This window comes from Aptenodytes patagonicus, chromosome 3 (assembly GCF_965638725.1).
Source record: "Aptenodytes patagonicus chromosome 3, bAptPat1.pri.cur, whole genome shotgun sequence".
NCBI classification, from domain to species: Eukaryota; Metazoa; Chordata; class Aves; order Sphenisciformes; family Spheniscidae; genus Aptenodytes; species Aptenodytes patagonicus.
Window position 1 is genome coordinate 118,364,545 of NC_134951.1, and position 26,561 is coordinate 118,391,105.

General features: G+C 43.0%; 2 protein-coding genes across 6 annotated transcripts in view; one reads left to right on the top strand and one right to left on the bottom strand.

Annotated features, from left to right (window-relative positions):
- Positions 1-17,023, top strand: part of ATL2 (atlastin GTPase 2) — a 45,331-nt gene extending 28,308 nt beyond the window's left edge. For 4 of the 5 annotated variants that reach the window (XM_076334907.1, XM_076334911.1, XM_076334908.1 and 1 more), the window contains exons 4-15: positions 224-328; positions 1,469-1,519; positions 3,684-3,740; positions 4,763-4,855; positions 5,138-5,276; positions 6,122-6,249; positions 8,417-8,473; positions 9,731-9,802; positions 12,462-12,893; positions 14,410-14,424; positions 14,527-14,637; positions 15,049-15,114. In XM_076334907.1, the coding sequence (XP_076191022.1) occupies positions 224-328; positions 1,469-1,519; positions 3,684-3,740; positions 4,763-4,855; positions 5,138-5,276; positions 6,122-6,249; positions 8,417-8,473; positions 9,731-9,802; positions 12,462-12,893; positions 14,410-14,424; positions 14,527-14,634 (1,257 nt within the window). In that variant the 3' untranslated portion in view covers positions 14,635-14,637; positions 15,049-15,114. Of the gene's footprint in view, positions 1-223; positions 329-1,468; positions 1,520-3,683; positions 3,741-4,762; positions 4,856-5,137; positions 5,277-6,121; positions 6,250-8,416; positions 8,474-9,730; positions 9,803-12,461; positions 12,894-14,409; positions 14,425-14,526; positions 14,638-15,048 lie in introns of all 5 variants that reach the window. The other variant, XM_076334909.1, reaches the window with a different exon arrangement.
- A 1,728-nt stretch (positions 17,024-18,751) lies between these two features.
- EIF4A3 (eukaryotic translation initiation factor 4A3) lies at positions 18,752-26,527 on the bottom strand. Its single transcript, XM_076334912.1, has 12 exons — positions 26,284-26,527; positions 26,046-26,118; positions 25,154-25,220; positions 24,041-24,103; positions 23,448-23,580; positions 22,253-22,333; positions 21,677-21,818; positions 20,684-20,822; positions 20,080-20,195; positions 19,407-19,514; positions 19,193-19,320; positions 18,752-18,952 (listed from the first exon to the last, which is right to left on the bottom strand). Exons 1-12 carry the CDS (start codon positions 26,453-26,455, stop codon positions 18,936-18,938), a joined length of 1,239 nt encoding a protein of 412 aa, XP_076191027.1. The 5' UTR covers positions 26,456-26,527; the 3' UTR covers positions 18,752-18,935.
- Between the last annotated feature and the right edge of the window lie 34 nt (positions 26,528-26,561).

Here is a 26,561-nt window from a genome sequence, read left to right on the forward strand (position 1 = left end):
GTGTAGCAAGGTCAAGGACTTAAGGCTGATGACATAGCCCTCTAGTTGTTGCTTACTCAGCTGTAGGTATGTATAGGCATGTGCACAGGGAGCTGACTGATGTTTAATAAGTAGGTGTAGGGGCAGAGACTTGCTCTACTTGAAATAGAATTTATTCCAATGGCCTGGAGTTTGAAAGTATTAACAATTTGGTTAACTATTGCTGCTCTCTAAAACTCTCTAGGTTGCTGTACTACTCATGGATACCCAAGGTGCCTTTGATAGCCAATCCACTATCAAAGACTGTGCAACGGTTTTTGCTCTGAGCACCATGACGAGTTCTGTCCAGGTGAGAATACCTGTGCTGACAAATAATGGCAGCTATAGGAACCCTCTATCCTGGATATACAAAGAACATCTCTCTAGCCACACTTTGAGAGTTCACCTGCATATCTTCCTCCAACTATCATTTAAGCTTTCATACTTAATGTCTTATTTTCAGTGTAGTATACTACATAAGTTTCTCTGTGGAATCAAGGTTATCTAAGGCCAAGCTGAGTTAAATTGCTGACTGACCTGGGGAATCCTAAAAAAAGGTGTCAAAGTATCAACCGCTTCTGTACAGATGTGTTACAGAGTCATTTTTAAGTCTTTAGATACAGTTTGGGGTGAAATTACACTGCGATCAGCTAAACTTACAATTGCTGCTGCTGTTAAACGTCTGACAATTCTCTCGTGCTATGCCCAAGACTACATTTAAGCTTGTGCCTTAAATGTGCCAAAAGTGAGCAGGTTTTTGAGGGGTGACCTTCTTCAGACATGCTACAACATGAAAGTAACAGGAGTATGTAGAACACTACTTCTGCCCTGTGGGGTTGTTTTTGGTGGGTTTTTTTGTTTGTTTGTGTGGCATTTTTGTTTTTTTTTGTTTTGTTCCTGTGGTTACAATAAGTTGTGGGTTATTGGTGCATCTTTGAGGTTTTACTGCTGTTCAGTATTTGTGCTATTGAAACAGTCATGAGCTCCCTGGATAAAAACAGATTTCTCTGGGAAGATTTGAAAGCAAAAAAACCTGGTGAACTACCTACCTTGTCATTTCTGTGTTGGAGATGCAGCTGCTGGATCTCTGAATCCTAGAGCACTTGGACTTGAGGATGGCACAGGCGTGCCCTTCTCAGTCCTCCTGTCTCACACCGATGTGGCATTTTGAAGCATTCAGCAGTCTTCTCTGATTCCTTTATGGCTTGCTTCCTTGGAAAGAAGCCGTTCTAAGAAGGATTAGGGTAGTCAGCAGTGGTTTTGTCCCTAGCATTTTGTATAAGGAAGTGAGTTTTGTTTGAGATGCGTTCTATGACACCTTTCTAGTTGCTGACTTTTGGGTAGTTAGACTTTCTGGAGGGGGTAAAAATACTCAAGATACCTAAAAGAGACTACATGAATGTAAGATAATGTTTTCATGTTACACTAATTCTTTTACTGTCTCTTGCAGGTATACAACTTGTCCCAGAATATTCAGGAAGATGACCTTCAACATTTGCAGGTAAGAATATGCTGAATTTATATTAAGCTGCTTCTGAACTGATAGTCTTGACATTGTTCTTGAAGTTACTACTAATGTAACTGTGATTTGGGAGCTGCCTGCTACTTCATATAAAACACTAAAGCTGACCTGATGCTAAAACTAGTACTACCTATAACAACATTATTTGCATCAACTCCATGATGCTCCTGCTGTGCTAATGCAGAGGTAAAATAGTATAGGCTTCTAATCTGGCTAAATCTTATCTTTCTAAAGTCTGTTCTCTATGTGGTAAGTTCTGAAATTCCCAAAAGGATGAGAAAGGAAAATGATTTATGGGAAGTACTTAATGAGAAAATTCCAATGTTTCTCCTTTTTCTCTAAAATAGGAGAATGGATGGTATTTCATAACTGGTTTCTAAAGAAATGTGGGAGCTTGGGTCAGGGCAGAAAGAGTATTTTCTACCCAGAAGCCTTCTCTAGTTTTCAACTGAGAAACTTCTAGAGTTTTATTTCTGCTTAGAAACAGAAGCAGGAACGAGTTGTCCTCTCTTTACTGTGGGGTTTTCCGTCTCTAATGGAACATTGTGGTCAAAGGCCACTGAATTCTGGCTTCATGTGAATGGCGCAAGAACCTTATCTTCTTAACTTAAAGCCTGTAGCTTTAAAGGCTAGCTTGTGTATTAATAAATGCCTGCCTGTGCTCAGGCCATGACCTTGTCACAGCTTAAAACTGTTTTACATGTCTTCTGATTGAAAGGACTTCTGTCTTGGTCAGTGCTGCAAAAGTCTGGCTGCCAATACTGGAAGTAGAAGAGCACTAACTAAACACCGTCTTGTGATACTGTTCTCAGTTAACAGAGTTGTATCACTGGGCCAACACCCCACTCCCCCCAAAAAAACCCCAACAAACAACCCAAGGAAGCACTGCAAACAAAAAAAGCCCTAGCTAATTATTTGAAAGCCAGGCTTTCCTCATGACTTTGGTCCTTTGACAGCCTCAGTGCAATCTGAATAGAGCGATCCCTTTTTGTTATACTGGAGGGTGAGATTTGAGGGAAGAGAAGGGTGATAAATACAAGCAGTGGGTAGGAGACACCCATGCATTTAAAGTTGGGGTAAGGAATCGTGGGCTAAGGGAAGGAAATTCAGAATTTCTGTTGTAGCAGGAATTTCTGTTATTCTGAAATACTGTTAGTCTCTGTCTGCCTTTTCCATGTAGCAGGGAAGTGAGTGGGGTAGGGAATTAGGATCAGAGGAGCCAGTCTCATGTGGGTACTTGGCCACTTCAGAGCTGCTTTTGCTCAGGGTGACAAGGGCTTGGAAGTTAATTTGTGTTAAATTAGTCTTGTAAGTTTGCAGATGCCTTTGTGATCAAGACAGGGGGAACTGTCCTTTTAGCCATGAAATTTATCTGAGATGTTCCAGGAGTTAGTTTTAATGCAGAACAGTTGCCTGATACTAGAGGATACTGGTGTGCTTCCTTCATCTCGACCTCCAAGATCTGTTAAGGGGGTTAAGCATGGATCAACACCTGACAGTATTGACCTCTGCTGAAACAGCCAGCACAGTCCATAATTGGTGTTCTCATGGGTTGTCTGGCCCACTCAGTCCAGTGAAGAATGCTGCTGCTGGTATTAAAGATGGAGAAAGCAACGAGAGGAAGACAGCTGACACTTACCTTTATACTGGAAGGAAAGAACAATTATCAGCTAAGGTCATGGGCTGAAGTAGAGATCTGGGAAGCTGCTGAACTTGGCTTGTATTTAAATGTCTGATACATTGGCTCTAGCCAAGTTCCTTGAGATTTCCAGGAATAAATCTTTTGTGGGAAGTAAGGGGCAAATGTTAGACAGGCTTACCTCCTTAGCCTAGTAAACAAGTGTTGGAAACTGGCTTGCTGAGACATGCAGCCACCTTTCCTCCGAGAATAGCCCACATGCCACCCACGTAATGCTGTGGTGCATTGACAGTTACGGAATGGCACTGTGAAACCAGTGGAAATCATGTCTCCTTCCTGAATTTTACTGAGGATTGGTGTACTTGTTCTTGAGGTGTATTGGCCATTCTCAACCCATAATAGGATTTAAGATGAAATGCTTTATTTTCTAGTGACATAACAGAATATTTTACAGTAGAAAAATGTGCTTTATATGTGGCACCCTTACACTCTTCTTTCTATCAGTTGTTTACAGAATATGGAAGACTAGCTATGGAAGAAATTTACCAAAAGCCGTTTCAGGTAACTATGTGGATCTTAATGGATCTTAAGCAATTGAATGTGTAGAAAACGAGCTCAGGATAATTTATGAAGAGAAATTAGTTGGGCTGAAGCTAGCCTGTTCTTTACAAGACTGATTTTCCTTCCCTGTCACCACGTTTATTGGCAAAAACACAATGGAAAAATGCTGAAGAGGATCACATTTTGGGCAAGTATAGCTTTGTGCCTGAGTTATGAGGCATAAAAGGAATGTGTCAAGTGATGTGCAGGTGTTAAGGAGAAAAGTTTCACGCTGCCTTCTTACTCATTGAGATATGGTTGGTCTTTGCTGGCGGTATATGGTTCTGAGTAAAGGTCATGTGGCATCTACAAAATAGCATTGAGGAGGGCTGTGTTGCATTTCATTTACTTGAAGTGTTACTGGCTTCAGTGTTAAGTCTCAAAATTGCTAGCGTCTCCTGACTCTTTGCTAGGCCAGAGAAGGGTTTGAGGCTTCTGTTTAGTGGAGACAAAGACTGAGATCTCTTCCATCCTGAAGTATCCTCCTTAACCTATAAAGGTACTAGTCGACTGCTGTTAGTGGCGAGTTTTAAGACTCTTGTGTCCCTAGAATATTCAGCCTGCAAGTGTGAGTCCCCGATGTTCTTGTGATTGGCCCAGGCAAGATGCATTCTTCGTAAAGCACCTCGTCTGACACAAGAGTAATGTCAAGTAATTTTCTATCTTCGGCTGATGGGAGAGAGGACAGTGTAATCCCTGTGGGATAGCAAAAGGCAAACCCATGGAACAGGGAAGCTATCTTTTTGAGACACTTGGATACTTCCTTTCAGATAAGGAGTGAGTTGCATTTGTGTGTTTATTTGATGTTTTTTTTTGTTTTGTTTTTTTTTAAACAAGCAAACGCACCACAAAACTACAAGGCTACTTCATTTAGAGCAGCCAAGCTTAGAAATTTTTTTACTTAAAATAATCACATGTGTGATAGAGTTTCTGACCTTAGGAATGATGCAAGCTATTCACTGCTGTTGTTCTTCCTGTTACAGACACTAATGTTCTTAATTAGAGATTGGAGTTATCCTTATGAACATGCATATGGCTTGGAAGGAGGAAAAAAGTTTCTAGAGAAAAGATTGCAGGTAAGTTATCTCCAGTAGTCCTAGTGTGGTCTTCTAACTTAAGTGAGAACTTACTGTCAAGGTAGTGATGCACGATGAGCTAACTCTCTGTGCTAATAAAATACATTTGTGATGTTCCCACTCGTGTGTGGAGTTCTGGGGTTTAGAACTTGACATTTTTAGGTTCAGGAATGAAAGCTTAAAGGCAGTAATAGTACAAAAGTGTGTTTAAGCTGATATTTAATCTTAATTGCAGTACTGTAAAACTATTAGCAGTTCTTACAGCCTTTTTTTTTCCTTCAGGTAAAGCAAAACCAACATGAAGAGCTACAGAATGTAAGGAAGCATATTCACTCCTGTTTCAGTAATCTTGGCTGTTTCCTGTTGCCCCACCCTGGTCTTAAAGTTGCAACAAATCCAAATTTTGATGGGAGGTTGAATGGTAGGAAGCTTTCCTTTGTGTGTTTCTTGATTCAGATCACTGAGTTTATTTTCTTTTATAATGGAAGTTAAACACTGAAATGGTTGGCTATTGAAATGCTTGATTGGAAAAACGTAGGGCTAAAAGGTGAAACTACGGAATCTAGAAATGTGCATTGTGTGTTCTTTTCAGTGGTTTAAAGGTAGAGGAGTTAAGCAGGCAGAAGGAATGGATATCTTTGTGTCTAGCTGTTGATTATAATCTGATAACTTGAGACATACTTAAAGGTCATTAAATAAGGATTCTGAAGACTAAGGATTCAGAGGGGAGAATTAACAAAATTAAAGACTTTCTTAAAATTGAAAGGCTTTTCTCTAGAACTTGCTAAACCAAAGGTCAGAACTAGAATGACTTTAAAATAAAAGCTGTAGGCTTCTGCTGCTGCCGAATGAGAGGCAGTCAGATTCTTCCAATTGCTGCTTGTCCCCCAACAGAGGGAATGTATCAGAATGGCAAAGGCTAAAAAAGTGGGTTTGCGGTAGCGGGATACCAACCACTTCTGTGCTGAGGGCACAGACCTGTGGGGTTATTGTGTAAGATGCTGGTGTAATAGGGGAAATGCACTTTAAATATTACAAGGACCATGGAAGCTTGTTCTCTCAGTCTGAAGTTAAGATTAAAGAGTAGGTAGAACTTACTAAAACTAAACTATGTATTAAGACTTTATAAACATCTCAAAAATGAAATCAAGAGTTGTGATGCTATGGATTTTGAAGGGTCATGGGTTATCAGTGTTCCTTTAGGAAATGTAAGATTGAAAAGAAAACTAACCACTTTTTTTTCTGAAATTGATTGAATTTTACTAGATATAGATGAGGATTTTAAGAAAGAACTGCGGAATTTGGTACCATTACTGCTTGCCCCTGAAAACTTGGTAGAAAAAGAGATTAGTGGATCCAAGGTGACCTGTAGAGATCTTGTAGAATACTTCAAGGTAAGCAAACTCATACTAATTATTTCTGTTAATGGCTTAAAAGAAAATATTCTAATTTTAGGGCATGTTGTTCCCAGAGAAGATAAGATATCTAGGCTGACAGTCACTCATCAGCTCACTTTTATTTTCATTTTATTACTCTGACTTTCCAGAAGTGGCACACAACTTCCTAACAGTATAGCTCTTAGCAAGCTACTATTGGCAAAATTGTGGTGTTTGGTTTTTTTCTTTGTAAATAGGCTGAAATACTTCAAGCTGTATTAGAGACTTTTTTCCTATTTTGAAATCCTAGTTTGTCTGGATATGTTGCTTTTTTTTTTTTAAAAAAAAAAGAGGGTCTCATGTAGACTGTACAGATAGAAAACCAGCTCTTAAACTGAGAGGTATGCAGTGAAAATTTCAGATACTTACCTCTGGATTTTTAACCTGCAAGGAAGATGCTTTCTAAACACTTGCATATGCAGCACCACTGTATGCTCTGAAATATTTATGTATGATACTTGCAGCTGTTAGACTCTTGAGCTGTTTTGGTATCATCGTGACACCAGCAGAAATGTGATAACATAATCCCTACATCACCATGAATTGGTCTGGTGTGTGTAACTTTTTTTTGAATCAGAATGACTTAGACAGTTGGCTTGGTAGGAGAAAGTGGCACTCATTCCTAAAGACATTAATTTTGCATTACTACTTTTGAGCATACATGTGAAAGGTAGAACAGAGTTGGGCTGATGTTAAGAAAGAAGCTATACAAGGGAGGAATCTGAGACCAGAACTCTTTAACACTTGTAAAATGAAGTAACTTTTTATAAAGGAAAGACATGATATGGGATGCAGAAGTCACGGCTGTTCTGACAAGCATAAAATCAACACTCTGGAGCTCATATGTTCAGTCTCTATATTTACATGGTTGCATGCTGCTTTTTGTTCCACTTTCTTCTCTAGTAAGACCTGATCCTATACAGTGTAGGGAGTGTGTATTCAACAGCAGTTTAGAAAGGACTGCACTGTAAAAACTGAGTGTAAAACCTCCTCTATTGAAAAGCTGCCCGATTCACATCCCGTATCCTGTCTGGGAGCAGTAATGCAGGGTGCTGCAGAAACACTGGTTATATAACTAAAGAGGACTGCTCCCTTGGGACTGTGCATCTAAAGCTGAGATCATGAAGTCTGAGTTGGAAACTGGAGGGCTTTTACTTGGAGGAAATAGCTACAGAAGCAAGGATGGTGTCAAGGGAACAAAGTCCTGTATAACTCTATACATTTTTGTAGGTTGTCCTACAACTTAGAGCACTGGGTATGTAGGGACCCTGATAACCTTGTTCTCTCCTCCTTTACAGAGAGAGGGGCAGAGGTTTGTAGACAAGCCGGGGGGGAGAGCAGTAGTAGCATGAAGAACTGCCCAGCCTCTGAGGGGCTGAGAGTGGCCTTGCTGGTCTAACTTGCACAGCTTGTCGAAAGCGCTGAAGTGGCTACTGCTGCCTGCTATGCCCCCTCCACTAATCTGTCCCAAGAGCTGTGCCACTGGCCATCTTGTGGGCTGGAGAAGAAGACGTGAAGGATGTGTTCTCTTCCAGCCTGGTGAAAGAAAGGACACCTGAGGATTGGTGGGGTGGGGCAGAGAGGGATAGGCTGCCTGCTTGGCTTCCAGAAGTATTTTGGCAGCTCTGTCTGCATTAGTGCTTTGATCTGCTTTTTTTCCTTCCACACTTCAAGGGAGCAAGGCATATTGGGGAAATGTAAGTACTGGTTCTCCCAGCACTGGGGTGTGTTTGGACAGACCTCTAGCCAGAAAGGCTGTGTGAGATAGTCGTCTTCACTCTTTTGTTTTGGGTGAAGGTTCCCTGCCTAGCAAAGACCTTATGTATTTGAGGGAGCAAAAACCTGCTTTTGAGCCTGTCACTTGAGATAGTGGCCATGTCTCCTCAAGGTGCTCTGCTCCCCTGCTAGGCACCAGCCTCAAATGCACAGGAAAGTAAAGGGATTAAAGCACTAGGGATAACTGTGAGAATGCCAGACTTGTATGAAGAAATTTGCTTAATGGAATATTTAGCATTATTACAAAGAAATAATCTATGAGCTCTATCTTTATATCATCGCTCTTCTCTCCTTCTCCTTGATCATAAATCTTTAGGAAAAAGAAACCTTTTTTGTTTCTCCCATTTAGGCTTATATTAAAATCTATCAAGGAGAGGAGCTACCTCATCCGAAATCTATGCTGCAGGTATTTTATTTTTCTTTCAAATAATCTGATAGATGATGTGTACTTTGTAAGTTCTTTGCAATTGAAGTTCATAACTGCGCGGGTCTGAAGCTCCCACCCACAGAGCTGTAGTTCTTGAAGGAGCTGTGTACTTTGAAAGCCATCTGAACTGTGTAGCCTGGGTATGCATCTGTGTCTTCCCGCAGTTCCATCTACCAAATGGAGCAGGAGTATATCTGGTTGGTTGGGTTTTTTTAGCTGCTTCAATTTCTAAGTATGTGTTTCCTGTAACTTGCTATTTTGTCAGTATCTTTCAGACTGCATTCAGAGGGCTTTTACCATCAGGTGCAGCAGATAAAATGGAGAAGGCTTATAGTAATGCAGCTATCGCCACTGTCTTGCAGTGTTGGGCTACTCTATGTGGGTTTGTTAGATTGGATAACTGCATTGAGGTTTCTTTTCTGGGTTGATCCAAAGAGGAAGTTATCACCTTTAAAGCAATCTGAACACAAACTGATTGTATAAAGCTGTGTGTTGAACCCTTGAATTGTTTGGGATGAAGAGCTTTCACCAAAGTGTGGGTTTTAGGGTCAGTTTTAACCATTTTGTGTTTGTAAGACTTTTTTTTTTTTTTTTTAAGCTTCCTGTGTCACTTCATTAAAATATGACTGTTCTGGGTGTTTTCTCATCCTTCAAGGAACCAAATCTTTAGACTTTTGGGGGAGTTCAGAAAACTCATCACAATGAAACAAAGGCTGCTATCATTTCCTCTACGTAGCATGCCATAAATGTGGCTGGGAGATACAGAAGATGATATCTTGCAGCATTAGCTAGAATAACTGTCCCTGACATGACACAGGTTGAAAATAGTCTTAAATTCTTACAAATTCTGACACCAAAACTGCACATATATAATGCAGAAATAATACCAGCTTGCTTCTTTCCTCACAGGTAGTGATGTATTGGGATTAACATTTAATAGTTTAGTGATCCTTATTTGCTTATTAACAACAGAGCATTCGGAAGAGATTGTTCATGATGAAAAGCCTGTACAAGCACATGGGAGTTTGTCTGCAGCTGTACTAGAAAGCTGAAGAAAACATTCTCCTAGTCAGTAATCTGTTTTAATGTGTGTCACTAACCTTCACTTGTTTTTGTGAGGCATTTTCCTGTCAATCGGAAGCTTTGGAGGTTGTGGGGTTATGTTGGGTAGTGTAACTACATGTATGTAACTAGCTGGTAATGCTGTCATGATACATGATGCTCCATGTTTTCTAGGCAACAGCTGAGGCGAACAATCTTGCTGCTGTGGCAGGAGCAAAAGACTTGTACAGTAAAGGCATGGAGCAGGTATGATGACAACTTTTTCTAACTGCCTACGTGCAAATACAGGCCTTCAGTTTTAGTGTTGTACTCGGTGTTGGTTATGAGCATGTTAATGGAGAAAAATAGCTTAGGGCCAGTACTCATGTGTTTTCTGTACTCTGCTCTGAGGTTAGATGTCTGCAGCAAACCCAGGATTCTTTGAGACAGAAATTGCTGAGGAGGTATGGGAATGGGCGTGTTTGTAAGATACCACCTGTTAGTTCCCCCTGCTGCTCTTGACAGACATCATAAAATCCTGTGACATGAAATGGGCAGACAGGTGAGGAGGCATTTGGTGGGCCAGGGTAGCGCAAGAATAGAGTTCTAGTATTATAGTCTCATGCTTCTGAATTGTGGTCATTCATTAGCTGTAAAATGCAAGGATTAAAATTATTCTAAAGTTTAAAAAAACCCAACCCTTGAAATACAAGAATTATCTTGTCTGAAAAAGCTGTATATGTAATTTCCTACTTGCTTCTTCTCTTGAAGATAGTGACTTATACCACTCCAAGCTGAATGTCTAGATGGACTTCATACTTCAAATGTAGTGTTATGCAAAGTTTTATCATAGGAAATTCTGAAAACAATTATGTCTTGTAAAGCTTAACAGGACTATGCTTATTGTGAAACTCTACAACCAGAAAAGACCAGTAGGTGTGATAACATGCTACAAACATAGCTCCCCATTAACTAGGCTAATTCTGGTCTTAATCGCTGAAGTAGCTTTCCATTTTGAAATTAGAGTAAGACCTAATGCTAGTGGCAGACTAGCCAGTTCCAGTTGTTAGCAGGCTGTTTTGAGAATGCTCTTCTAGTGTAGAGACTCCTTCGTTTGTTTCCATTTTGGAAAATCTCTTGAAATAGTAAATGGGTTGTTCATAATAAATGCCATGTCTGCCTTCCCACCTTGAATCTTCAACGGCTGTTGAGATTACTGTAATTGTAAGGTTTCTTACTTGGGGCAAGGAATAAACAGGAACAGATGTTCTCTTAAACAGACTTTGTTTCCATAGTAATGTTCCCCAGTACTGTATATTTTTATATCACTGTAGAGATAGACCCAAATGTCTTGAATCGTTTTTTATCCAGATGTCTCAGATGATGTTTTTAACGTGACACAGCTCTGAAACGTCTATTTTTAGGAACAGAAGTGGGAACTCTTTGGATTTAAGACTGGATTATGTAAAGATAGTTCTTACTGTAGCTTCTGAGTTCTCCTCATGAACCAAAGCCCTCCTTTGCTGAGTGTGCATAACCAAAATACTGTCTCCCTAATGACCTTAAATGTAAGGAACAACAGGTGCAGTCACACAGAGTATAAGAAAGCAGTGGCAGTTATTTGTGTGGTGGTCTTGATGCATCAGCAGCTCCTAGTGTTCAACACTGGGCAATGTGAAAAGACCGTTTTGGAGGATGAGACTAGTAGCCGTTTTCCAGGGAGTTTTGCCAGATGTGGAGGACTTCAATATGGGAAAAGCAGAAAGGTGCTTGTTAAACTTGGGCAAGGGGCAGAGTGGGAGTGTCAGGATCTTGACAGTGAGGTTTGCTTGAAGAAGCTAGCCAGTGAAGCCATGCATCTTGTGAGGCAGAAAGGGGATGTTGTACTCTGAGAAAGTGATCTTCTATGTGTCCTGCTGAAGGGATAGCAGCAGGAGAAAGTGAAAGTTGTTGCTGCACTCAAGACATAAGATGACAAGCACTGCGATAAGACTACCTTGAGGCAGGAGAGGGAAGGCTGTTGTTTGACATCATATGGAAAGAATCTTCAGTTTTTAGGCATAGTCTGACTGAGGGTCTGGAGGAGTTGGAGCTGATCTGACACATGTATGTCTCTGATGGCCTAGGTAATCTCTAATCATAGTCCTCAAGAGGTCAGAAATCAGTCTTACAGAGGAGAAGTCCTTGGAGTCTAACCATTTTCATACCCATGCTGATTCAGGGAGAGGAAGATGGTGGGTGTCCACATCACGGGTATCCATTTGAGTTCATGGTCTTGTCCCTTCAGCAGAAACATACTCTTACAAGTTGATCAGAATCAAGCCTAGAGGACAGTCTAGGGAAGAATAGGCTAAAGATGTCAGCAGCTAGTTCTTGTTAATTCATATCGGCTGGTAAGTTCCATGGAGCCTGCTAGTGGCAGCAATAAACAGGAATAAACTTGTTGAGTGGGCAAAATCTACCCTGTTTGTCCAAGTTCTGCACTGACCCTCTCACTGAGATGGGTGACCAGGAGTAAAAAGCTGAGGGGAGGGCTTGTGGCCTTCAGAGTTCTCCTTAACCTTCCTCAAGCCAAGCTTTCTCTGCCTCCTGGTGTTCCTTTATTTCACCTTTTCATAACAGGAAAGTACATGTGGCTGATGTCCTGTCCTTCTGGGCTTGCCCAAAGAGAACAGTTGAAAGTATGAGTTCAGTCATGTGCTATAGCTCTGTATGTGATTAGACACATAAGGCTCTTGCTGTGCCATGATGCAAAGTACCTTTAGCTGCTTCACTTGTGACAGGACTCTGGAGCTTACAGAGCCAAGAAAGCTGCAGGAGGTAGTCTGATGCTGGCTTGAGAGGGGGGCAGCGAGGAGCAGGTTTGCTTTCTGTACAGCAGAAGATGCTCAGGGTGTGATGACCTCATCTCTGATTGCTCTAACAGGTTTGTGGGGGAGATAAGCCTTACATTGCCCCATCGGACCTTGAGCAGAAGCACCAGGATTTCAGAGAGTCAGCTGTCAGGCAGTTCCGCTCGGTGAAGAAGATGGGAGGGGAGGAGTTCTGTCAGCGCTACCAGGAACAGCTTGAAGTGGAAATCGACGAGATCTATGCAAACTTTGTGAAGCACAACGATGGCAAAAACATCTTTTATGCTGCTCGTACCCCTGCCACTCTATTTGCAGTCATGTTTGCCATGTATATAACCTCAGGACTGACTGGGTTCCTTGGTATGAACTCCATAGCTACCCTGTGTAATCTCATGCTGGGGATGGCTCTTATATCGTTTTGTACTTGGGCATACGTTAAGTACTCTGGGGAATTCAGAGAAGTTGGAACAGCCATTGATCAGATCGCTGAAGCTATATGGGAACAGGTTGGTATCTGTTTTTAATACAAAATCTTCCTTTCTCGGGCAGACATATCAAACAGTTTCTGTTCAGTGCTGTGAGTGAAAAGCTGGTCTAGACCTAATGGAGAATGCTAGTGCTGCCAAAGGGAAAATCAGCTCAGAAGTGTGACTGCTCTCTTCAGTAAGAGATGCCACACACAAAGAATGTTAAACAAGCTTAGGATATTACCAAAACAGTGTTACTTTAAAGGCCTTACTAGGTGCTTGGACGGTGAAGAGTGGAGGGACTCTTTAAAAACCTTGTTTTTAAAGAACAGGAAACAGGAGAACAAGAAACAGGAACTCTGCTTTTAAAGGTATGTTTAAAGTGATAAACTTGCCCTATGGATGTGGTGGATAAAATATCTCAGGTGGTGCAAGAAATGGGGAAGGTGAAACACTGCTGCCCTCCCTCACCTCACCTGGTGGTGTGATGCTGGAAGGCTAATTAGACCTCAGAGAGAACTGGCTGATGACTTGCAGCAACCAGATTGACTTGCAGCAACTGCTACAAGAGGATGTAGAGCAGGTTTCTTCCTTCAGGAAATTTTGTGTTGTCTGTGACAACTTCAGTTGGTGCAACTGCTGTTGCAAGAAATACTCACCAGACAGACTAATTCCTGAAAGAAAAGACGACATGAGTGTAAGAGTACCAAAGCTGGAGGAGAAAGCCTTCTGTACAGAGATTTTGCTGCCTGAATCCAGTTGACACAGCTGTGTCAGTAAAGCCAATATAGAGAATTCCTGACCAACTGTCATCCTTACAGGTAGTGTTTGGAGCATTCCGAGTAGCTATGTCCAGTGCCAGCAGAAGGAAAACACTTTGGTGCTGTTGTTACTAGAAATAAAGGGCTCACTGAACCTACCTGGGATGACATTAAAATGGGTCCTACAAGGCACGAGCAAATAACTAACTGGAGCCTTCTATAGGCTCTCTGCTACATCTGAAAAATGACTGTTCAAGGCTCATCATAGGTAGTGGTACACTAGACCTATCTGAGCAACCAGGTAAGGTTACGAGTTACACTGGAGCGGAAAAAGTGGATTTCTAATAATAGGAGGGAAATGAACATCAGGGTACTAAATTTTGAGTTACACCCCTAATGTGATTAAAACTGAGGCTCTCCTGTACCACTGTAGCTTCTTGCTTTGGAGCTTGGGGCTGAAGAGCACTGCAGGAAAAGTGGAAGGTGTCAGTTCTACGTGTAGTACTCACTGAGTGCAGCTGCTGCTGTAGGGTACCTAGAGCACATAGGGCTTGGTTTGACTGCTGACCTTCCCTGGAAAGGGGAGAACTTGGCTTGTGCTAGCAGGAGCTTGCCTTTTGTGGGCTAGGGGAAGGTGGTCTCCAAAAGAGCTTGCTGGTGGTGTTGCTGCAGTTGCACATCACCAATAATATGCAAAGCACCTACAGGTCCTGTCTGAGTCACTCTGATTATATACCATGTTCTTGCTATTGATTTTTCTGAATCTCTGCCTTTCTTTTCCCTCCTTGCTTCAGAGGAATCCCAGGAAGGTGAGAAGTTACTGGCAGTCAGTTTCTTTTTCTGAACTTGATTGACTTTTTCTGCTGCCCTTCTAAGAGACACTTTTCCTAACAGCTGAATTCGTGTTTTAGGTGTTTTCCAAACTCTTTGAAGTCCTTAGACGCCGAATGATTCGCCGTGCTCTTACATCAGTGCCGCGACAGCGACTCTCATCCAACAATAACAAGAAGAAAAACTAGCCAGTATTTTTAACTTTCTTTCTGTATCTGAAGTGTTCACACTTACACATATAGGACAATAAGCTGGACCGTCTGGGCCGGTCTGCATAAATGCTGTAACCATACCAGACTGATGCTGCATATAGGGTATGGAATTGCACATCCATCCTTCTAGGAACTGTAAAGTGGTTTGAATTCAGTGAAATACTGCTGTATAGGAGGGATTTCACTTGTGTTCATAGCATGTGACTGATTTAACCTCATTACCGTAGCAGCAAAACTCATTTCTCTTTCAGTTCATGCCAGTTTGTGTCAGACTTCAGCATTCTAAGTTTTTTCATTATTTCAAGTCTCATCTCTTTGTATGTTTTTGTATTTTATTTTCCTTGGTTACCTCATTTTTTTTGTTTCTTTTGCATGTTTCTCATTCCACAGGTGTTGAAGCCCATGAGTGATAATTTGATGGAGGATCATATGAGGCAGTCTGTAAAAAACTCTATCAAAGCAGGCCTGACCGAGCAGGTGTCTCACCATGCCAGACTAAAGACAGACTGACAGTTCATCTCCTCTTCAACTCTGCCCTCTCATCCTAGACATGCTTGCTGTACCATGAGAACTCAGTAATAAAATAAATAAAAATAAACCAAAGTTTACAATCAACTGTAGAAGTAGTTTAGTGTGACTGGCTTCACAGATTGCTGCCATCACCTGGGAAGAGTAAGTTTGTCAGTGCTCTGCTTCTAAGACAAATTGGTGCCATGGAGACTGCTGGGTGTGGGAGGGAGGGTGTCTGTTTTATGTATAGTCCTGGTGAACCATGCACGTGTGTGTCTGGGGGGGTGTGGGGGGGAGGGATCTTCCCCCAGTGTTTGAGTTGATGCAGTCTCTGGCTTACAGTGGGAATCTGTCCTCTGCAGGAGGTAATTTCAGGGAAGTACAATGATCAGACCCACACAGTGTACCCAAATGTACCCAGTTCCACAACATCCCTTCGCCACCTCTAACGAGTGTTTCTGTGCATTGAGTGTACCAAGTCCATGAAGCCGTTAGAGCCACTACATTACAATATGTATCTTGCTTTATTGCCTTTTATACCAGTGTTACACAAACGCATGTATTGGTTCCTCATGCTGCCGGTGGCAGAACTGACTCGTGAGGGAGGCGGTGGGGTCAGAGCATATGGTGTCTTGCCTTGAACTCGCAGACCTGGTCCTGAGGGAGCTGCATATCAGAACTGAGCTGTCTTTTGCAGTTTAGCCTTCATGTATATAATATTGCCATTAATTCTACTGGGGGAGAAATTCCATCCAAAAATGTTGCCTACAGCTACCAAGCAATGAGTTAGGATTGTCTGTACAGTGTGTTTAGTTTTTATTTTTTAAGAAATCACAGATAGGGCATGTATATGAAATATAAATATATAAATACAATTTTGTATCAAAGTTTTGTAGTTTATGGCAAAACCTGGTTCTGTGGTAGCTAAGTGCAGTCCCTGTAAAGGAATGTTTGTGGCTCATATAAATGTGTGAATGCATCAACAATTTGAAGTTTTTTGATATATTTGTGATATTTACCTGCCTTGAGCACTGCAATCTCTCACCCCCTTGGGAAAATCAATGGGAATGTTTGTTGTGAAACTCTTGTCTTCTGTTGCATTTTAAAGTTATTTCCTGTAATTTATTTTCAGTACATGATTAAAATCAGTTGTGTATATATGAAATGAAATTCGTGCTTATTTTTAAAAGATGTTTGAGTATGTATTCTACTACATAAACTATGTTAAATACTTATCCTGACAATTATATGAACAAATTGTCTATTGTACTTCATAGCTTTCTATTGAAGCTGATGTTCCTCTCATGCTTGTCTCTGAAAGATGACATCTGTCTAGCTCATATCCCCTCCCTATATAGGAAAACTTTCTGGTATTCTAAAGCACGCTTCTTGACTTGTGGAGTTACTTGTCAGCTTCTGCCCTCCAACAACTGTATCATTCTGAAATCTTGTTACCGGCTCTTTTCACTCTTGACTAAATCGGTATCAACTAAGGCATTTTCAGATGTGTGGAGTGTAAAGGCAGCTAAATAATTGACTACTGTAGTTTCAGCTGGAAATGACTGTGTGCAATAGCTGGTTTTTCTGCATTCCTAAATGGTAACAATTTCCATCAACATTTGAGCTTCATCAGTCTCCCCTCTCTTGAGTGAGGGAACTCATCTGTCTAGGACTAAAGCAATTGCACTGTGACTTTTGTACCATAAAGAACTGCTGGGGAGTGGTGGTTACCTGCCCTCTGGAGATGAGGGCTCAGCTCCAGGTGAATGATGCTGAAGATGAGGTAGGAATGTTGCATTTTATGATATCTTCTCTCAAACTGTACAGATTAAATACTGTTATTTAAACAATCTAATGCTTTGGTGATGAATCTCTTTATTAGTCAAATGACTAGAGTCACGCAGGGGGCTTGGAGGGCCATGCTTGCCTTTGCTGCTTGCGTTCTCTGGGAAGGTACGAGTCGGATTCGAGGCTGTGCTAGGCCCTGCTTGCCCTGCAGTGATGGTGAGAGTAGAACTCTGTCCAGGATGTGGACAGTGAAGCCGGAAGGCTTTATCCAGACTCTGCCCCTCTAAGTAGAGAACTGAAACAGGGCGTGTAGGGGGAGTGAGTTCCTGAACCCTGTGCCAAGAAGTTGCAGAATTAATGCAAAAACCCCCCAACTTTGTGGGAGGGATCAAAGGTAGGAAAAGGGAAGGGTCAAGGTGATTTTTGGGAGGAGCAAGTGTGGAAAATAGATGATTAAGGGGATAAAAGGGGCTGGTCATATGGTAACAGGTTGCTAGTGAATGTTCCTCTCTGGCCATGTCTGTCCTGTTTTCTCAGTTAACTCAATTTCTCACCTTCTTCCTGGGAGAGGGGGCTCCATTCTACGTGCATGTCTGCACATTTCCCACTAACAGACCGTCATCCTGATCAGCTGGAGAGGGACAGGATGAGGGGATTGGTGCTGTTTGTGCCAGTGCTGAATGCCTGTATGGATGGTGTGAGCACGCGTTGTGGGTGGGCCTACCAGGAATGCTGGCTCAGCCTTGCTGCTGGTTGCAAATGGGGGCATGAAGCTGTAGCAGCCTCACCTCTATCGGGCAACCCCTTACAATAGCATTCTTGGTAAAGCAAGGTTAGTATTTCTCAACTTTTGCCTATGTACCGTGAAGAACATCAGTATTGTACACGGAGCAGGTACAGGGGAACAGAGGAACTTCACTAGTGGGACTACATGGGGGCATACAGGAGATACAGACACTCACTTTCTCTACCCAGGGCTACTCTGCTACTGACTCGGGAAAGGAGCTCTGAGAGCTGTTCCAGTTCTGTGCAAACTGGTGGTGTCCTAAAGCCTTGCTTCCCCTGTCCTCCCTGAGCAAGCAAAAAACAATTTAACAGAAAAAGCATTAGAGTGAAACATGGTAACTAACTTACGACACACCGGCAGCATTGCTCTGGCCAACTCTTGCCTCAAAAAAGGATACAGCAGAGCTAGGCAGGAAAGCTACACGGAAGATACTATGGCTGGCAAAGTACAGCATAATGCTGTAGGGAGGCAGATTAGGAGAGGCAAATGGGAAGATGTAACAAGCTACAGCATCAGAAATGGGTGGACAAAGATAAAAGATACTTGCTACTTTTTCTTACTTCAGGAAATACTGATAAGAATATATTTCTCCAGCTGGCATCAAGTTAAAGAGGCACTCACCCTCACAAGCGCCTGCTCAAGTCCTTGGGAGGGGAAATACTCATCCAGAGCAACGAGCGATGTGATTTCTGGCTCCAGAAAGGCATAACAACAGGAAATTTCTTTTCTGGCTATCTTGTAACTCAATTTTCTTAGAGCAGGCTAGGGGCAGGCCACAGATTTTTCCTGTAGATGGCTGATCCTTAAGAGTCAAGTTAAGGAAACTAAGGAGTACATCAGGTACCGTGGCACAATGATAATGAATGGGTGGAGAACAGGAAGCCCTGTATTTTATGAACCTAGATATACTCGGTGTCAAATGTTTTTTTTTGATTGTGCTAGCCAAGTACGTAGTATCTCAAAACTCCCTGCCTGTTACTTTCTTGGGTTAAAGTAACTAAGCACAGGTTATGGTAAAACTTCCTTTTTTATTATTGAAAAACGTGGGTGGGAGTAAAGACATTATTTACACAAGTTCCCAAATGCAGCTCAACTCAAGAACATATGATCAGCAATATGATAAAAGGATGTGGGTCCAAAACCAAATTATGGAGGCTACCAAATAGTACAACTCCCTGGTAAACACAGCCCTTCAGATAAGATCAGCAACTGAAATAAGAGAAAATGAGAGAATGTAAGTATGCACCCGGTGTGCTGAGAGCCACAGCCCAGCAGTACAGCGCACCTACTGCTGTTCCCAGGTTCTTCCCCGGGGAAGCAAAGATGGGTCGGGGCTTGGGAATGAGGCATGTGGCAAAACAGAGCATCTGCCATTTCTGTTTCAAACGCAGCACACCAGTTCCCAACTGGAGGAGGGCAGCAGCCTCGCTGGGGCTGGCCTGCACTCACCGTTCATGGGCATCTCATCTATCTGGGTGGAGTAGTACTGCTCAATGTCTCGCAGGATGCGGATGTCGTCATTCTTCACAAAATTGATCGCTACACCTTTTCGGCCGTACCTGCCTGACCGGCCAATTCTGTGGAGGCAGAAGGAAAGAGAGATAGGAGCCACCTTGAGGAAGGGCAATCCAGCCACACTCCCCCATGTGAAGGCCGAGCTTACCTGTGTATGTAAAGTTCTCTGTTGTTGGGTAAGTCGTAGTTAATGATCAGGGACACCTGAGGCACATCTAGGCCTCTAGCCCAAACATCTGTTGAAATAAGGACTCGGCTGCAAAGAGAAGGGGACAGTTATGGCTGTTCCACCCCACTGAGGTGGGTGTGAGAGCTGAGAAGTTGTAGTCTCCAGCACAGGGCATCCCCTGCTATTCTGCGCTCCTCCCTCCACACAGCACACTGGCAGCATCCACACTTCTGCTGCCTTAAGGAAAGCTGTTCCATGCAGCATCATCAAACTTCAGTGAAGACCGATACTACCAAGACAGCTTTGCTCTTTCAGAAAGAATACGACACTCCTAAGAGTTTAAAATACAGGACAGAGCCCAAATATTTTTTTCCTTGACTTATTTTAAATGCAGCAATTCCCAACCTCTTCAGCAAAATAAAACAGACTAGCTCCATGCCTATGAGCATCCCTCCTTGGAAAGCGGCAACCTCCCAACCCTGCGACACCACAGGGGGATAGACGGGAATCAGAGCTCTTCCTAATTTAAGCTGAACAAGGCCTTCAGAAAGGAGAGGTTTTATGGGTTTCTGAGGCCTGTTCCCTTCAGACGCTAGAAGAAATCCTGCCCTGAGGTAGCAATGCTGTAAGCAACACTGTTTAAGGCATTTACCTTGCGCCAGATCTGAACTCTTTCATAATGGACTCTCTCTCCTTCTGTGGCATGTCCCCGTGCATGGATGAAACTGTGAAGTTGGCTTCTCTCATTTTCTCTGTGAGCCAGTCTACCTGTGCATACAGCCAAGCAGCCTGGGTTAGCTCTTTGCTCAGGACAGCCAAATGCGCTAGCTGTGCTTGGAGAATGTTTGTGGAGACGTATGCTGAGAGACACTTTAACAAGCATTCTGGAGCTAAATGAAGTAAATAATCCTTACAAAGCATCGGCTATATGATACAGGGCTCCACAAGCCCTGAAAGGAAAGGAATTAAGGGCATTTATTCAGAACGTGTGGTTTTGTTTCAGGGATTATAAGCAATTAGAAGAATAAGCACATTCTTACCTAATCAGTTCTACTTCTCTAAAAAGGCAACTGTATCAGGTCCGCCTATAACCAGTTGTTTAAGCTAGGCACATCCTGAAGACAAATGTTTAACCTCTGTTCTTACTAAACTATTCCCAAACGGGGAAACAACCAGACCTCTTAACTGGGTTTGTACTAGCATTCTCCTCTAAGTCACCCTCCGAAAGTAACATGCCCATCTGATGGCTGCTGTACCTTTCTCTTGGTGTTGCAGAAGATGACAGCCTGGGTAATTGTGAGTGTGTCGTAGAGATCGCACAAGGTGTCAAACTTCCATTCTTCCCTCTCCACAGCCACGAAAAACTGCTTGATTCCTTCGAGGGTCAACTCATCACTGTAGGGAAGAAGAACAGCTATATGACACCACAAGTAGGTGAATACATACGATGCAGTTAGAAGGGCTGGGTGTGCTTCAGTGGAGATCACACCTCTGCCCTGTGTGCTGTGGGTTGCTGGGTCCATACACAAGTCCAAGTTGCTCTAGAAAGTCCCTGGAGAAGTCTGCTCTAAGAAGGGCCTCCAACGCGACCCATGCAACAGAGACTAAAACTCCCGGGGCACCCCCTCTGCTCTAGACAGCTTCAAAAGGAAGTATTTCTGTTTTCATCATTTTTACATTGAAGCTTCTTGACAAGAGAGACAGAAGAAAGGTAAATGGGGCAGTGTAAGAGATCAGGCTTAGAGGGAGGCTCCTCCTGTCAGGTTGCCTACACTTACTCCTCTTGACTCCTGATGAGTTCCAGTGCATGAGGACCTGTGACACCACCAGACATAAGCTACAATTTCAAGGGCATTCAGGATCAGCCAGCTAAAGGCTTTTTTGGCTTGCTATGTAATAGCAAATTAATGGAGGAGGCCTACAAAAATCCTCTGGAGGAGCACAGGAATTGGGTAGGTGTGAAAGAGGGATTTCCAGAAGAGACTGCTATACATGGGGAGGATGAGGGGGTGGGGGGCAGTCAGGCTGAGCAGCAGCAAACAGAACTGGACAAGGATAAAGTCAGAGAGACGAGTCGGCCTCTGCTGGAAAACAGGACATGAGGATGTCTGCAAACACCTAGAGAAACTGCAATGGTGAGAAGGAACATGAGAGAGAGATTCCGCACATTTAAATAAGTTAATACTGTGAACTGCCCAGGGCTGGACCAACTCAAAGAGCTCCCGTTCTTTCCAAGGAAACTCACTCACCGTTTCACCAAGATGCGAATGGGGTCTGTCATGAATTTGTTGGTCATCTCCAGAATTTCATGAGGCAAAGTGGCGCTGATCAGAACCACCTGTGTAGCTGGAGGCAAGTATCTGTACACATCATAAATCTGCTCCTTAAAACCTGAAAAGCAAATCAAGTAGCACAGAACAGTTAGCACATCTTTCTCCCAAATACCCTGCTCTTTCATAATTTGATCTGGAATTCAGTATTGGGCCTATGTTATGAGATGAACATTAATGAGTGAATCAGTAACTCAAAGCCAGTGTCACATATTGCTCATCTCTTCCTAATTTTCCCAAACCCACTACAATGCAGCCGTGGTACACAGTAAGTATGAAAGGCAGTGCTCAAGAATTTTTAACTATTGAAAAGGACATTACAACTAAATCAGAGAAGACATATTCATTAGTTCAACCTCTTAGAGCCTATAATTAACTATAATAGTCTAACTTCGACAAAACCAATTTTTTTTAGAGGCGGGACTGCCAGCTAGGACACCCTGGAATCTCAAAGAGGTAAGAAGAAAGGAAGTAAAAGGGAAACAAATATTCTACCTTTATTGAGCATTTCATCTGCTTCATCCAAAACCAGCATTTTGATGGCACGAGTCCTTAAACTTCGACGACGAATCATATCTGTAAGATTTCACTTTGTAAGATGAAAAGGCTCTGAAAGCAAGTGAGCCTACACTGCTCCCAACTGCTAGCAGGGCATTTCAGTGGAGGAGGGACAGGTACTTCCCCTGCTGCCAACAGAGACTGGTGTTTGGTGACGGAAGGCACATCCAAAGGCCACAGCGTGCCCACTGCACCCTGCAACCTAGGGGGATGTCTCTGCAGCCCAGCTAAGGGAGCACTGACTGCAGGGAAGCTCTGAGAGTCCAAGCCGTGGGATGCTATTTGCTAACTGCACAGGACAGGTGACCCAGTCTCCCACAGTAACTGCAGCTGGATGTGAGAAATGCAAAACGCTACATGAACTTTTTGTCAACAGGCTGGGCAAATCCACATACTGTTTGAAAGAGCACATGGCTTTGTGTAATCCCCTAATACTGTGACAGAAAAGTATTTGCTATTAGTGTGCTGTTCAAAGCCAGCCCAGTTTGGCAGCTGCTAATTTTCTGGTTTTTTTTTTTTGCTTGTGGAGCTCTATGTTCTCCCAGTGACAGGTGCTTGAGTAAGAAAGTGCTGCCTGTTTCTCAGAGATCCAGAATATGTGAGCTTGAAGGCTAAAACTATCACTGTGGTAACTGCCATGAACAGAAAATATAAAAATCTTCATGCAATGAAACCAGAAAAGTACCAGCTGCAAGTGCACATGATTTAACAAAGAGAGAGCGATGGCCAGTACACAGAAAATGTGGACCTAACTTTGACATTCAGATAGACCCAGCTTCTATCATCTCCTCCAAGATTCTGAAGTATTTCCTGGGATTGTACTATTTTCTGCTTAAAAAATACTCTTTGTTCCCATGCCACCATATAGAGAAACACTTCAACAATGAAAAGCAAAATATAAACAGAGAAAATCCAAATACTGTCCCTGTTGATTTCTCTCTAGTCTTTTCCAGCTATTAGTACTGTAAGTTGTTACCTTGTTATACTTCACATTAACGTTACATTAATGGTGTCACAATAAATGTAATTTTCATGCTATTTCAAATCTAAGCGCACAGAAGTTGCAGGAGGTTCCCATGGCTCAACTCAGGTCTGAGCCTGGAGGGTGATGTAGCCTCCCACATCTCCTTACCAAACACACGGCCTGGAGTGCCAGCAACAACATGCTGCCCATAATCCAGTTTTCGGATATCTTCGCCCACGTTGGTCCCTCCAATGCAGGCGTGACACTGGACATTCATGTAGTCTCCCAGAGCAAGAAGACCCTGTGTTGATACAAAGGAATGGCTTAATTAACTGAGCTCTCATGAAGTTTGTATTTGTAAAGAGATGCAGGTCTGCACAGCCATACAGTGGTTTTTTTAGAGAGATGTAAGCACAAGCAGTTAGAGGGATTTTTTTTATGTCTGTTACCCAAACCTCCTCAACAGCAGGCTTTCAAACACTGGGAACTCAGTTCCCCGGAGATCACAACTGCTTTAGAAGTGCTGTCCTTAAAAATTCAGTTAGGAATGTGTAAAACCTTAGACGGCTAGCCAACATGGTCACGTAAGCAAGAATGGACATAATGCAGATGAGCAAAACAGCCCTTTATCAGAATTTCTGATTCCTTTCAGGAACAGAAAGAAAAAGCAGAAGCTGTGCTTTGAGGTCTGCTGGGGAACACCTGAGAATTGGCCCCAGGCCTTGTGAGTGCTTTACAGGTGGTAATTTAAATGCTCCTACCTTCTGAATCTGTACAGCCAGCTCCCGAGTTGGTGCCAAGATCAATGCCTGGGTCTCACGAACCTGATTAAAACAGGTGATCACATGGCAGTTAATCACAGGGCAGATATCATCCAAGCATAACAGAGATTACGGATCCCACAGTACTCTGAAATGTCACATCTGAAGGACTAATCATAGAATTTTGTGCTAAAACCTAGTGTTTGCAAGGGTCAGTACACCTAGAAAGCTGCTCTCACACAGAGCACTTACACAGTAACAGCCTCTTAAGTTACTTTTGACAAGACAGCACTTAAGCAGTTCTTTGATACCTCATGTTTCATTCCAACCTAATTTCTGAAAACAATTATAAAAGTGTGCACTTTTCTTGCAAAAGAATAGAAACAAATTTAAATCACTTCAATTTCAATGTTCAGTTCAGATAAAAATCTTGCATGTCACAAGGATTCCAAGATAACGTTTTAAAGTGTCACGTTTGAAAAATGTTATGAGCACTTTACAGAAATGAAGCATAAAGCTGACCTTTTCATTTAGAACATGCAACATTTATTTTTATGTCCCCAGGCAGTGACATGTGAATAACAATCCAAGCTTTATTTAAGAGGGTACTGGCCCACTTAAAATCATCATTTTATTCAACAGCATCTACACATTCAAGTTATACTTAAAAAACAATTGGATGGACACGATACCCCTGACTAGAAAAAAAGCAAACATCTGTCAGTCAAAAAACTAGGTTTGATTCTGTGCAATGTGCACCAACTGTTCAGACAGGTTGCTGATGCTGTTAGGACTGTTTGAGGACAATTCTGCCTGCTTAGAGATTTATTTAACCCTCTAATAAGTATGTGAAAGAGGTCAGCTGTTAAAGCCAATTTTGTAATTACAAGACTTTATCTGGACTTACTTTGCCAAGGTGGGTTTAACAGTTAAATTGTTAACAGAGTAGAGTCTGGTGAAATTTTCAGTCAGAAATTTGTCTGAAGTTCACTGCTCATAATTAGAAGTTTTCAATGTAAAGCTTCATTTATTCATTCCAAAAATGAAGGCTTTTATGATGAAGACTCTACCGATTTAGTTAAAAAACATTTTTAGCACGTGCTATGAAATTACCTGTATATCCAGGCACTGCAGAACAGAGATGGAGAATGTTGCTGTCTTCCCTGTTCCTGACTGCGACCTGAGAAACAGATGTTTGGTGAATAGCCTGGACGCCTGGACAAACAATATAGGCAATTTCAACGTATTCCACTTCTTGACTCTTTGCCACTCCTTCATTGCAAAGAAGTCAATATTGCCAACAGTGTATCTGACAAAGTTTTGTTAACAATCACAGTGTGATCTGCAGACAAGCAGCTTTGAGAACTGTAATATCAGGGACAGAGCACTCCGCTGCAGGGTCCCCAGCTCTGGCGTGTTTACTCCTTATCAGACCAGCATTTTAATTTCCTGCAATATGCCATATGTAATTTTTTTTCTTTTAAAGTAAATGGTAGATAAGCCAATACAATTTGGAAGGCTAGCAATTCCCAATAGTGACCTAGAAAGGATTTTTTTTTCACTGGGATGCATATCCTTCTTTGTCTCTAGAGACATAATAGATTTTCTTCTGCTTACTTTTTCCCTTGATTGAGACTGCAGTTGTCTCTATACTTCTCTGGCTTTGCTGGAAAACATTCCCAAGAGTCTCAGAGCCCTATTTATTGAGCACACGCAATATCTTGACTGAATCTTTATTAGTGACATACCTAAACCTAATAAACTTTGACATTAACAACTGTTAGGATCACAGTCTTTGTGCAAGTTAGCCAATTTCACCCCATACCGCTCATGATGTGATTTCCCTAATCCTGCCAAGCAGCAAGTGACAGTTCTCGCTTCCACCTTCAGGAACGAGCGTGACTGACACCCCCCCCCTCCAGGGCCCGCAACCTCCTCAGGGCACACGCTCCTCCCACCCGCGAGCAAGCCGCGCCCTCGCCCCCTCGCCGGCAGCCCCACTTACTGGGCGATCACGTCCCTCCCCTTGATGATCTGCTTGATGGCTCTCTGCTGGATGGCCGAGGGCTTCTCAAAACCTGCGGAGGCGGCCGTTACCGTCAACGGCGGCGGGGCAGCCCCGGAACCGAGCAGGCGGCGCCTTCACCGCGCAGGCGCGCCGCCCCACATCCGGGCGCCGCCACCGACGACCACCCCCCCCTTTCTCCCTTCCCTCTCTCCCTCGCTGCCGCCCCGCCGCGCACCGTAGGCGTAGATGCCGCGCAGCAGGTCCTCCCGCAGCCCCATGGTATCGAAGGTGGGCGTCACGTCCACCTCCTCGCTCGTCTCGAACTCCACCTTCGTCATGTCCTCCTCCTTCATCAGCCGCTTCCGCGCCGAGCCGGCCGTCCCGCCGGATCCCGCCGAGCCCGACATGGCTGAGGCCTTCCCTCTCCCGCCGCCCGCCTCTCACACACCGGCGATGGCGCCGCCGCGCACCGAGGGGCCGCCCCGCTGCGCATGCGCGCATGCGCGGGGGTGT

What these genes read in the sequence shown, in the direction of transcription:
- EIF4A3 (XM_076334912.1), bottom strand. Translation starts at nt 26,455, where the DNA reads ATGTCGGGCTCGGCGGGATCCGGCGGGACGGCCGGCTCGGCGCGGAAG. An exon ending in TGCAGTGCCTGGATATACAG is followed by an intron (nt 24,104 to 25,153) that starts GTAATTTCATAG and finishes TGTTTTAATCAG; the next exon opens with GTTCGTGAGACCCAGGCATT. An exon ending in TGGCTGTACAGATTCAGAAG is followed by an intron (nt 23,581 to 24,040) that starts GTAGGAGCATTT and finishes GTATCAACACAG; the next exon opens with GGTCTTCTTGCTCTGGGAGA.